This window comes from Chroicocephalus ridibundus, chromosome 12 (assembly GCF_963924245.1).
Source record: "Chroicocephalus ridibundus chromosome 12, bChrRid1.1, whole genome shotgun sequence".
NCBI lineage: Eukaryota > Metazoa > Chordata > Aves > Charadriiformes > Laridae > Chroicocephalus > Chroicocephalus ridibundus.
Genome location: NC_086295.1, coordinates 2,965,074 through 2,978,064, shown reverse-complemented (window position 1 = coordinate 2,978,064; position 12,991 = coordinate 2,965,074). Strand labels below are relative to the sequence as shown.

The 12,991-nt window shown below is 47.1% G+C and overlaps 1 protein-coding gene across 1 annotated transcript in view; it reads right to left on the bottom strand.

The window, feature by feature from the left end:
- Nucleotides 1–1,516: 1,516 nt before the first annotated feature.
- NTSR1 (neurotensin receptor 1) overlaps nucleotides 1,517–12,991 on the bottom strand; it is a 61,100-nt gene continuing 49,625 nt past the window's right edge. The window contains exons 3-4 of the mRNA XM_063350247.1: nucleotides 9,252–9,342; nucleotides 1,517–6,228 (exon numbers count right to left, since the gene is read on the bottom strand). Of these exons, the coding sequence (XP_063206317.1) occupies nucleotides 5,979–6,228; nucleotides 9,252–9,342 (341 nt within the window). The 3' untranslated portion in view covers nucleotides 1,517–5,978. The remainder of the gene's footprint in view (nucleotides 6,229–9,251; nucleotides 9,343–12,991) is intronic.

Sequence of the window (12,991 nt, the reverse complement as noted above, 5' to 3'; positions counted from 1 at the left end):
AAGTTTTATGAAGCCATTTACTAAAATGTAACGTTTGTTTCAAAAGGCGCCTGAAATTTTCCTCCTGTGAACTATGGAAATTACTTTTATAATTGAAATGAGAAATACGGGCCAAATTGAAAGCATTCCTCATTGCTCGAGGCGCAGCCCTTGTGCCTTTCTAGAAGAAAAAAGAAATTCCTTGATTCTCCGCAGCCTTTTTGTTTTCCTTCGCAATGGTGGGGCGGGATGCGGTGCCCGACTGCGTGACACGGGGTGGGAGGAGCGAGGAGCTCCTGGATCCCGGGAGTTTTGCGTTTTCAAGGAGTCACCCGGAGCTAGAGAAGCCACGAGCAGAGGGCAACGTTTTTCACCCCAGCTTGAACGCGGTCCGGGTTTCTGCACCGTCAGTGGCGGCTCCGCTGGGAGCATCCTGCCCTGCACAAAATCCTCCTGCAGCCAGAAAACAAGGGCATGGCCGCATGTTGTGGGTTTTCACTGCTGAAGAGACGAGCTGCTGCAGCTCCTTTGGCAGTGGACTGAAAAGACACCTTTTTACAGAGTAGGGCTGAATACCAAATAAAAGGATCCGTAAAATAAATGATTTGATTCTTTAATAATAGATGGTGTAGGGACAATAGAGGCTCCTGCTCTGCTCATCTGGAAGCAGCACCGACATGCTTTTGGAGAGGCGGTGCATTTCAGCTAGGTTTTAGAAGATGAATTTTCCAGGCATGAATGATTCCAAATATTTAAATTTTATTTTGTTGCTGCTTTCCGAGCAACCTTTCTCTCCGCCAGACATCAAAACAATTGAATGGCTACAAACTAGGAAGATTTTGCGTATTTTCCTAGCGCTTGGCTGAGCTGTTTCACAACAGAACTTTAACAGGGAGCAGCAGGGACTATGGAGGTGACTGATTTTGGCTCATTAAGTGTAAAGACACTTTAATGTAGTGGGTGATACCCAAGTGTTCTGTTCCCAGATAATTACATCTGTGTTAGAAAAACGGATGCCGGGGAGGAAGCGGGTCACGTAGAAGAGGGGAAGGTGGGGAGGGAAATCTCCCCGTTAAGGCGCAGTAAACCTGCTTTGTTTTGAGCAGCAAATTCTCCGGGGCGAGGGCCGTCTCCTTCGCTCTGGCCCTACAGCTCCCAGTGCAATAAAGCCCTGATCTGCTCAGTTTTCTGGGCAAAGCCGCTGCAGGAATCATGGCCAAGATACGTCGTCTTTATCATTTGGCCGGCAACAGGGGGAAAGCAGGCAGGCAAGACAAGTGTCCTGGTTTGAGCGACACAGGATTCATTTCTCTTCCAGTGATTTTCTTTTCAGTAAGGTCTCTTCCAATTCTAGGGAAAACTGCGTTTTTAGAGGGCTCTAGTGTCTGAATTTGTGAAAACTGTTGCTTGTTCCTTGGGAGAGGAGACCAGCCCCCGCCCTGCTACAACCCCCTTTCAGGGGGTCAATGGGATTTCACCAGTTCAGACCACAACCAGAGAGCCTGTGCTGCCATTTCAAGCATAACCAGCCCAAGCCTTAAATTCGGATATTTATTTCTTAGGATCCATAAATGTCAAAATAAAATAAAATAAAATACCATACAGTACAAAGGCTATAATGGGAAGTAACCATTTCATGACAGTTTGTTCAGTAAATACAGTATCAATAATAGCACGTTACATTGAAAGAGAGTTTCCCATTGCTACACAAAAGGATTTCACACCCTCTTCCTTCCCTTTGTCACAGAAAATATTACAAAGGAGACGCTGACACATTTTTAACATTCATTTTTTTTTTCCCCATTGCGCAACAGGCCACAGAAAATAAAGCACATCAACGTTTTGTATTTCCGAGGAAAAAAAAAAAAAAAAAAAGGTGCGCTTTAAAAAAATATCTGCCATAAATACAATATGTGCGGGACTATCAGGTGGCACGGCTGGGGAAGGGCTCTTGATCACACAGCCAGGACACAGCATCATGAAATTTTGGGTTAGCGATTTCTGTTTTCCTACGAAACGAATCCAGACTGAGAGCAGAAGGACTCGTTGAGCTGTAATGTCAACAACCGGACGGAGCTCAAGCAGATACAGCGTTGTTTAAAGCAGCCACCAAACGTCACCACCAGGTAGGTACCGGACTGAGACTCGCGGCGTTGCACGGGAAAGGTCCAGGGCTCTCGTGCCCTCCCCGAGGGCAGGTACTGACGGAGCCACGCAGAGGATGGGCTCAAACCTGCAGCAGGAGCTGCCGGCAGCAACAGCGCACCTGGGAGCTGCCTTTCGCTAAACGTTCGATGCTATAAATGCAAAAGGTCCTGCTATCGTCACGCGTACGGCACGTGTCCCGCTGACCCTCCTCACACCACTCCGCCATTCAGTTTTTGAAGCGAGGTCTCGCGCGCTTTGCAAAAAAAGAGAAAAGTGAGGAAGTCCTGTCTGGGGGGAAATTTCCAAATAGACCGTGTAAATCTGATTGCACGCGCTGCCAAATGGACGGCCCTGACGAGAACGCTTTGAAGAGAAACGAAACCTCAAAATGATATTTGAAGAGGTCACTAGATAGACTCTCTTCGGATGGGAACTTCCCAGGATCCTTCCGGCAGCACTTCACCTCCGTGGGTTCAACAGATTTTTTTTTTAGTTAAAACAAAACAGTTCAGAACACTTACTGGAAATTTGCATAGATTAACATCGTGCCGCACCAACGCTCACCTCTCTGCCCCAGCGGGGAGTTCAGACAAGACGGGAATACAAAGGATGGGAGTACGCGTTTTTTCTAATGGCAGAAGCCACTTTCCCTTGATTAGGTTTAAAGCTAAACCTTGTTGGGTTAGTAGTCATTAAAAGGCATGGAAAGAACCATTTTTCTGGTATAGACTGGGCAGTTTGTACCTTTTTCTTCTCTACGGGATCATGCTTTCCTTTGCAAAACCATGGGGTCTTGCAGTGAGTTATCCGCAATTCTTTGTGCTCAAGGGAACTAAATTTCTGGGTCAAATATAGCAAAACTACGCGAGGAGGGGAAAGAGGATGAAATCAGCTGTGACCTACACTTTTCAGCTCAACGTAGTCAGATTTGGCCCGTGGAAGAGGTAGCTTTGAGCTGCAATCTCAGATTAAGGCCATAGACTCAGGTCTGCTCCTGCGCGAAACTGCAGGGACGGAGGTGTAGAAGCCAGCGAACCGCTTGGATAAATCCCCCCACGTAGTCAGCTCTTCAGGACTCGACCCAATAAACATTGCAGAAAGAGCTTATGATAAGTTCATTTTTACTCCAGCTTGTTCCCATTTTCATGTCAAATCAAAACCAAACCGACCGCTTTCTCTGAGCTGCGATCAAATATTCTGCAAGCTGCCAGTGTATCTCAGTAAGGAAAATCTAAGCCAAGCATTTTACGTGAAACAACAGTTTTTGTACAGTGTTTTCTAAGATAATCAAGCACATTTCAGCAGGTTGGTGTTGAACAAGTATATTAATAATGTTTAACATTTCCAAAGCAACTGAGACACGCAGGATGTTGAATCCTACCGAAAGTCAAAGCAACGCACAGTTACAGCTTCCGTGGGAGGTTTCAGGAACTGCCTCCCAGCTGTTAACTCGATTTAGAGGCGAAGTTAAAAAATTTGGGTCCTCTCCAGAAACGTTGAGAGTCCCTTGCCTGGAAGGCCAATGTTAAGTGTGTGACATTAAGACTCCTCTTCCTCTGCTCATCATACCTGGACTTTTCAACAGGGCAGTATGTACAAGTCTTCTAGACCTTCTTCTTCCAACCTGCCCAAGCCATTTCTAACATGCACATAGATAACAATCGCTGCTTCCTCACAGATTTCCTTCCAAAGAGACCAGTCTCCTTTTTGATATTTTTTTTGTTGGTGTGTGTGCCATTACCTGTTTTTCTTGCCAAAGAGGAGTCAACTGTGCATGAGCGACAAAAGCGCTTTGTCAAATACAATCTCTGCCCTCTGTTTGATACAACCAGGGCAAGAAATTAAAAGAAGGCATGACAGGACAGAGCTTGCAGTTTGGCGGAATCAGAAGAAGCTAAAGCCCCCACTAATATTTTGAGCCCTTTCTTTTGGAGTGGTTCTGTACTAGGCATTAAAATAATCTCCCATCCCTGGTAGATGCGGTTGGAGGTCATGGCTGATGGTAGCCCGCTCTAGCATGGTACCTAGCTCTGTACAACTGCCAGGTTATAAGTGCCTTGGAAGTAGATAGCTAACACTCAAAACTCACAGCAAACGCCCCACAAGTGTTTTCTCTACACCCTGAGCCCCACAGGGCCTAACCCATGGGATACCACACCTCTAGCAGAAGTCAGCGGTACCCAGTGGGTCAGTAACGGGTCTCCATCATTGTGTGAGGGTTGACTGGGGCCAGATCCACATCTCCAGCATCAAGACTTCTGTTACGTACCAAGTGTGCTCATCAGCTGAAGAGTGAGAGGGTACAGGCAAAGCCCAGAAAGCTGAATTGAGCCAAGTGACTCTTCTAGTTTGTCATCATAAAGAGGCAAGCCCTGCTCTCCCAGTCAAGCGTGGTGGGAAAGGGGACGCAAGGTCACCACCAGCAAAACCACAGCAGAGGTTGCACAGGATGATTGGTTGGTTCCAGCTCCATGCAGGTCACCACCTGGTGATGTGACAGCAGGGAAAGCCCTTTAGCTTGTCCCAGAAGCCTGTGATTTCTGGCGCTAAAGGCTCTAGAGCAATTTGCTGCATCGTATAGCGGGCTGTAAGAGGTGGAACTATATGGGAGAAAAGTTCACGCTACCTGTCCTGGCCAGCTGAGAAATTTCAAAGAGAATTTTCAGGTCTTGTTTCTGTTCCTCTGCCTCCTTAAAAGAGGTGTTTAAGAGCTAAGGCTCCCCAGTTTAAACCTTCTTGTGTTCTTCATCCACACTATCTGAAGATTTGTGTGTGCAGCTCAGTGTGACAACAGGTCTGGTAGCAAAAAGAAATAAAACAAAAGGTAAAACAAGAGGCCCTGCTGCCTGCAACTTATATAACCTCTGAGACATCAGCCTTGTGAAAATGGTGAGGAAACAAGTAAAACGGGAATAAGAATGGGAAAAATCTGAAGGTCCCACAGAATTGGGGCAGGTTGCTCTTATCTCAGCAGCCCGGAGCCCTCATCAGCCTGGAGTTTTCTCACCTCAATGCAGGGCAGCTAACTGTTCTCCCTGGTAAAAAATAGCATTTGGCTGTACGGCAACAGTAAGATTTTCCGTTTCTGTTCATTTTCAGCGCTCCAGCTGGGCACAGTTTCTGCATTCTTTGCTAGAGACTTTATAATGTATTGGTGTTGCAGTACCAATACCAGCGAGAGAGGGGCTTCGCTGTGCCAGGCACTAGACATGCCCTAAGGTAAAAGATGACTCCCATTTCCCAGGCCACAGCCACCCCTATCTAGGTAAGGCATCATCTGTTGTTATTTAATTTCAAGGAGCCAGAGTGGCTCTCTTGAGCACCTAGGTCACATTAATCATGATTTAGACATATTTCTAAAACAACCATCTGGCTCCCTGAGTTTTCACTCATTGAACATCCCATAGATGAGCATGTCCATTCTCCAAAAACAGAAAACAGCCCTTTCTGTTCAAAACTGCTTTCTCCCCATCAGACTCTCTGCTCGGTGCCACCAAGAGACGTGATCTCGAACCCCTGGATGGGAACATGGCATCTCTGCACTGAGAAAAGGATGAAATGCAGTATGGTTTTGCCTAAGTTTAACATATTTTGGCTTCCCAGTTAACACCGCAGCTGGATTTATGCCAGACTGAAGTTACAAAACGTGTAGACATTACTCACAAGAGGCAAGGCCAATGCTTTAAAATAACCTCAAAGTTACTGGCAACACAAAGCCTATTTTTCCAACAAAAATGACTTTGCTAAACACACTTGTGTTACGTGAGTTTGGAGACCATGCACGAAAGTCACAGAGGCCTCTCTCAAGTTTTGACTCCACCATGAAACGCGCTTCCCTTCCTCCTTTGGCTTCAGTATGTAGTTTCCCTTGTGACCTGGCTGGAAAATGTGTGGTTGCTGGAGATGCTGTTGGATTTCCTGGTGAAGGCCAGTCGCTTCTTCTTCTTCCTCCATGGCAGGCACAGGAGTGTGAGTGTGGAGAGGAAGATCTGTCGGAAGTTTGCAGACACCAGGTTGTAGAGGATGGGGTTGATTGCCGAACTGACGTAGAAGAGGACGTTTGTCAGCATGTAGAAGTAGTGGTAGAAGTTGAAAAGGAAACTGCAAGGACAGATGAAAGATAAAAATCTAAATAGAGTGTGGAGAGCTGAAATAATTCAAAGCCACAAGGGTGAGAAAAACATGAGCTAACCTTTCTCGGGACATGAGCTGACCAATGGTGCGTGAGCCACCAGAAAACATCTCTGTTTTCAACTGGGACTGGCCAAGAGCAGGTCAAGTGTCTCTACAAAGGTCTACCCCAATCACTAACAGTTAAAAACTTATTTATGCCCTGGGTCTGGATGTGATATTTACCTCGTACGTTCATTTTATCTTTTGAAAATAGACATGCTTGAAAATGAGAAGCCAGATGGAAATTTGTTTCCGTGTCATGCATATACATTAGCTTGACTTTTCTGGCTGCAGTTCTGGTCTACAAAGCCTGCAGAAGAGCCAAGATCCGGTAACAGATGCAGGTCCCTCCTCCCCCCGGCAGCGAGAGCTGCATCAGCTCATTTGGTGGGTCCCTGCCTTGGGATTTGTCTGTAATCTGGGATAGCACTCGCTATTCTGCGGCAAGTTGGTGATAGCATGCATTCGAAACATATCCCGACCATCACAATGTGATGTTTTCAACTAGAATTTGTTGAAAATTCTTATTAATTTTTTTCATTTTTTTTTTTCTTATGGAAGTATCTTTCCTTGGGACAACGGAGATCAACAGCTCCGAGCTGATAAAGGGTTTATAAACAACACGGGTCTCATTTTCAGGAAGATGTTCCCCAGGATTATTTATCTCAGTGGAAATTGCAGACCTTTTCGTTAGTCTGAGCACTGTCTAGCAGAAGATGAATAGACGTGTGCTGGAGTACATCACCAATCCCTCCACAGCCCCTCCGCACTGCCAAGTACCCCATGGCCCATCCAGCTCTTACAAAGAGAGTTTCTCTATAGAGTTGTGAGGAATTAATATAGCAAAAATTTCTCTTCTTCAGGGGCAGGCACATGCATTTATAAATGAACACGTCAAGGTGCTGCGAGCTCTTGATTAGCTACCATACTGATAGCTCACCATTCACAATATGCCTGTGAACTCAGTGTTTTCCTAAAATCGCTCATGGCTTTTAAAAGAAGAAAAAAATAAATTAAATGCGAATGCAACCACCATGCATAAATTCACACTAACTGCAGACAGACTTCTCTACCCCTCTTGCTCAAAGCAAACGCAGTCGTTACATAAATGATTGCTGCTTTAAGTGCTTTTCATACAGGAAAGCAAACAACAGTTTGTCCCAGCGTGCGCCTAGAGCTCTGTTTTCCCCATTGAAGAGAGGTTTTGGGTTTTACTACGGATGGATGTACAATTCCATTCAGTAGACTGCTATATTGTAAATTACTATTTCTTTTTGTGCTTGGAGGTTATGAAATTTTAATGTCTCATAGTTGCTCTGGTACTGTAGATTTTTTCTTTTCCTGTTCATTGCAGGAAAAACAGCCGGTCCCAGAGAGAAGAGGGATGGAACACCATGGGGAGGAAAGACGTGTTTTTCACTGAGAACATCTCCCGGCGTCTCAGGCTACCTGGGTGTATATCCCCAGACAGCATTAATGCTTAATTGCCTCCTGTTTAAAATGAACAATGAGTTCTGTGGCTGCTCTGCAGAGCAACCTGGCCCGACGCGGCAGAAAGGCTGCACGGAGCATTTTGTGTGCCCTTGCACATCTGTGAACGGCGCACGTGCGTTCAGCGTCGGCGCGCAATTATCCCTGCATTCTCTGAGAATCTGGACGTTTTTCTCATCAGCGGCAACTGCTGGTATTTAATGTTGATCCACTCCCTGCAAACCCCAGTAAATAACCTGCCCCAGACTCAGTAGGCAGCACAGCTATTTCCCCACCTGTGTAATCTCTGCTGTCACTAAGGAAACGTGCCATCGGGGAGCTAAATTGTGTGTTGACGGGAGCTGCTCCGTCTTTGGGCCGGTGATCGATATCTCCGCCACGGAGACAGCAATCCACTTCGGATGTATCAAACCCCCCTGTCCCAACGCCATTTCATCAAGGACCGTCAGGGGCGAATATCCATCGCCGCTGTTAACGGGGGGGAGGCTGTGGTGGCAGCCACAGGAGACGGAAGGCCACGCTGCTGCGTCTCGGCTCAAGCTAATGCTGCCTCCACCCACATCTGGGGGAGTTCGGTGTGTCCTCGGGAGTTTGGGCGACACAGGATTCATTCCCCTTTCAGTACTTTCGCTTTTCAATAAGGTCTCTTCTAATGCTAGGGAAAAGTGCATTTTTAGAAGACTCTAGTGTCTGAATTTGTGAAAATATTTACTTTATGGCCAGCTATGGGATGCGGGTTTCAAGGTCTCGGTGTTGGAGCTCACCGGGTGTGGGGATGAGGAGGAGCGAGACCCGGGCACTTGACCCAAAATGCCAACAGGATTGTTTCATACCGTGAACGTCACATTCAATGTAAATTAGAAGGTTTGATGAGGATTTCTCCCTACCCTATGACGGCTGCGGTCCAGAGCGCTCCTCGCCCCGGTGCCGGAGCCCTGAGCCCTTCCCTCCCTCCCGCAGCCGCAGCGCTTGCAGGGTCCCACGTTGGCTGTCCCTGCGGGGAGCGCACGGCTTCTGCTGGGGAATGGGCTGGGGATAGTCCTTGTATATCTTACATACTCATTCTTTAGTACTATTAATATTAATTACTTAGTCTTAATCTACTAAATCTATTTATATTTCAACCCCTGGGTTTCCTTGTTTTTTCCTGATTCCCCTTCCTGTGCTGGGAGTGGTCATCAGGCGACAGAGTAATTGTCTAAACGCCAATAAGTTGTTGTGGGTTCCTCAAACCATAACGAGATGATACAACTAGGATTCTTAATTTGTCTGGCAAACACGGTAACAAATCCAAAAGAAAAGATCAAAACAACAATTAGGAGGCTGAGGCTTTAACCCCTCGCGTGGAGAACACCTTTGCTCCCAGATCCCTGCCCAGATCCCCACCTCCATCCCCCAGTGGGTGCCCTGACAGCCCCGTCCTGGCAGGGGGGGACCTCGTCCCCCGCCTCGTGACTCACTCTGTCCAGTGACTGGAGGGGACGTAGCAGAACATGAGACGCCGAATGTGATAAGGGAGCCAGCAGACCACGAAGGCAATCACCACAGCACCTGCAAGGCATGAAAAAAGCCCGTTATTTTCGTGAGCAATCCTTCATCGGGGGTGAAAAAGGCACCTGTCTGTGCGGTGTTTATGGCTACAAACTCTTTTCCGAACGCCCCACTTTGTTCTTTTATTGCCGTTGTGCAAAATTAATAACCCTGAGGGACTACCAGCCTGCAAATGTCGGTAAAAACAAGCATAACAGAAGTAATGGAAAATAGCAATAAGCAGGGGGGCAGGGAGACTACGAACAAGAGACGGTACGACACGGATGAAGGAGCGCTGGTGCCTCGTTCAGACGCTGGCTTAAATAAAACTGTATTGGCATCTGTCCTTGTGTTTCATGCCCTTGTGGCACCGGGTGTTTTGTCCGAAGCACTGGCAGAGACGGTCAGCGTGTGTTTTTCATCCAGGTAGACAGGGAGCCAGGAACACGCTAATCCCATTAGTTTGTTACGCGGAGCCACTGGCCGCAGTCCCCACGGAGCTGGGGTCATTAAACAGCCCCAGGAGCCAGGCTTGGCCTTTGGTTCGGCGCTTGTGCAATACCTGAGACAGTGATTACAGGAGGTTTGGGTCCGGACATTGCCATAACAAAAACGACTAATTAAAGGGTAAGGAGAGAAAGACGATATGTTTTTTTTTTTCCTTTCCAGATTCTAGCCCAGGGACGTCAAACAATGGAAAATAAAATGCAACAACTCTGAAGGATAAAAATGCTGCTGGTAGAGTACTTTTGTCAATCTTGATTAAAAAGTAGATATATCAGGCAATCGAGGGAAAGATTTGTTTCCTTTTGTGATATGCATTTCAACCTCTGTATGAAATGATGGGATTCTGGCAGAATCCTAGCAGGAAATAAAGAAATCTCAGTTAAAACATAACACAATAAAAGACAAAAAGAAAATCAAGGCTAAATAAAATAATTATGTTAATTTTTTATCCCAAATTCGCTCTACAGAGAATAAGGGCCGCATCACTCTTGTCCTTTATGTGACCTGCAAAGGGCTCGGAAGCAGCAAAGCTCTCTTACGGAGCCACGCGCGGCCAGTGCAATGCGGATTCGGCACGTGGAGGCAAAGGCTGCTTTTCCTTCTGCCTTGGGCCTGGGAATATTTATGTGGATATGACCCAAACCCAGATGCTGTCATCCCATGGGGACTATGCCGTAGCTCATGGAGGAGATGTGCAGGAGATGTGTTTCCCTTGAAAAACGCGGTCCAGCAGGAGCAAGTCTGGCTGTGGTGGCATCTCCCCATCACCGTTACTCAGCCAAGAGGCACGGAGGAGGCTTCAGCAGCCGAGTGGCGAGTGAAGTGTGCCCTATTTTTGTGGGTGTCATCACTAGCAGCGTCACTGCCTGATTTGTACAGAAATTAAATAATTCCTGGTGTCCAGCTCCATACTGCCTTACTTCAACTCCATGTGCGATCTCTCTTATTAAACACATAACTAACGAGGGAGACGGTTATATTCTTTTTGCATCAGCCTGCACGGTGTATGAGAGCGTCTTCCAGGAATGCTGCAAAAGCCATTTATTCAATAAAGTTTTAGGCAACTGAAGGGACGTGTTTTGGAAAGAAGGCTGGAGGCTCTGTTTTTATTCGCTTGGACAAGCGAATTCATTATTTCAATCTGAATATTTTTGGCTGCTATATGGCCATTGTAATTGCAGAGGTAATACATCACTCGACGGCCTGCAGCTCTTCAGGCGCCATCAAGTGAATGAGTTTGACCTGTGTCTGATCCTGCCCCGAGGAGCTTTGCTGGGACGTCGGTGGGGACAGCCCCTGAATGACACGTGGCACAGGAGAAGTGGGGAGGTCCACCGGGAAGCTCGGCGGGAGCGCTGGATGCCTGCCTTGCTCGTTCACATTCCTGGGCACCTGCTTTTGGCCACCTCCAGAAATGAATTTGTCTGTCAGATGGACCTTTGGTTTGCCCGGCATGGAGCCCTCCACCCGCGGCTCCCCAGGAGATCCCTCCCAGGGGCCGGAGGAGAAGCGATGCTCTCCAGCCTCTCCCCCTCCATCCATCAGCATCGGGCCAGAGGGAACGGGCCAAGATCACAGCTCCACTCCATCTGCTTTCCCAGTGCCTGTACAGGATTTGCTGGATTTTCAGGCTGTGAAAGCAGCTTCTCAAATGGCTCCCAACACAACTTCATTTGTGCACATCATAATTTTTGCGGAAACGGTCCGTGCACTGGCACTTCCCAGCTGTTACCCTGCATGCCGCTCTTTAAGAACAGCAGGATCGGGATTCTTTCTACAGCCAATTGCAGGAGTCCCGCACATCTGCCTGTTAAATTTACCAACACGTTAAATGGAAGTGGTTTTCTCCCTGTAAAGGATCTCTGCTTCTGTTGCTCAGACAATGCCATGCCAAATACCACGGAGGCAGGGATCTAGAGCAGCAAAAACACATATTGAGAGAAGAATCTGCTTGACTTCAGCAAACGAACAGTCAATTAAGTAATCTGTGGTAATTCTGCCATATCACATGCAATCACTCTGCAATTAAAACTCTATTAAACACATAGCTGAGTGCACTGGAGACACTGACGGTCTGATTTGGAAGTCCCAGCTGGGTACCACGCTGTGCGGGTCTATGCCACCAGCCTCTGCCACGCAGATTAGGAGACCCTGACCTGCATTTGTCACCCTTAATCCGTATGTTTCAACTTTATCATGCAAGGGATCAAGCAGATTTAGGGTGGGCATCCTGCCCTGTTGGGTCCCCTCCCCAGGGATGAATATGAACCGCGGGAACGTGTTAACTTTCGCCTAATACAGAACAAAAAGCGTCCTTTTTGCCAAGACACCCGGTGCCGTTAGCTGCTGTCTTGTGCCTCCCCGAGCACATGCTTATCAAAAGGGATGAGCTGTCAAACAAATGCTGGGAAAAGTGGCTGCTGCAATGAGTTTTTACAATTTTTATCAGCTCCTAGGAGGTGTTCTCCATTATCAAAGGCTTGACGCAGGGGTTTCTTTGGTGGGTCAAGGTCGGCCTGCTGGAGCTGAGCACCGCAGAGGAAGGATTCGACCCAACGTGTGATGGGGGCGACTGTCCAGGATGGTGTTTGTGAGGTTGGAGATTTCCCGCCTCTATTTTTTGAACTATAAACAAACCAGACCCATCCCTCACTTCTAATTAATTCAAGGCAGTTTTAATAGCAGCAGGGCCGCTCCACAAAATTCTCATATTTCCCCCATTTGAGCAAATAAGGCATCAAACCTGCGGAGCAGCCCAGGGCTGGGGAGCGGAGAGGGGACCCCGACCCTCGTGTGCTGGGGAATGGTCCTTCCACCGGGCTGCATCTTCTTTTCCCTTCTAAATCAAACTCCAAATTTAAATGTGTATTAAAACCTGAATTATTCCATCCTGTGCCTTTCTATTTGTATTTCTATACAATGGCTGTATTCTCTGCCTGTTTGAAGCGCATCCCAAGGGAGAAGGGGAGAGAGGAAGGAGGAGCGGTGCAGGACGAGCCCTTGTTTGTTTATCGCACGGGAAATCCTGCAGAGGGAAACATGAATTTTGAATGACAGCTTTTTCATTGTGCAAAAGAAGATTTAAACTGTGCCAGTCTTGATTTTCAAACTAAACTGGATGTGGAAGCAATCCTGGAAGTTAAATTATATTAGATTGCACTGT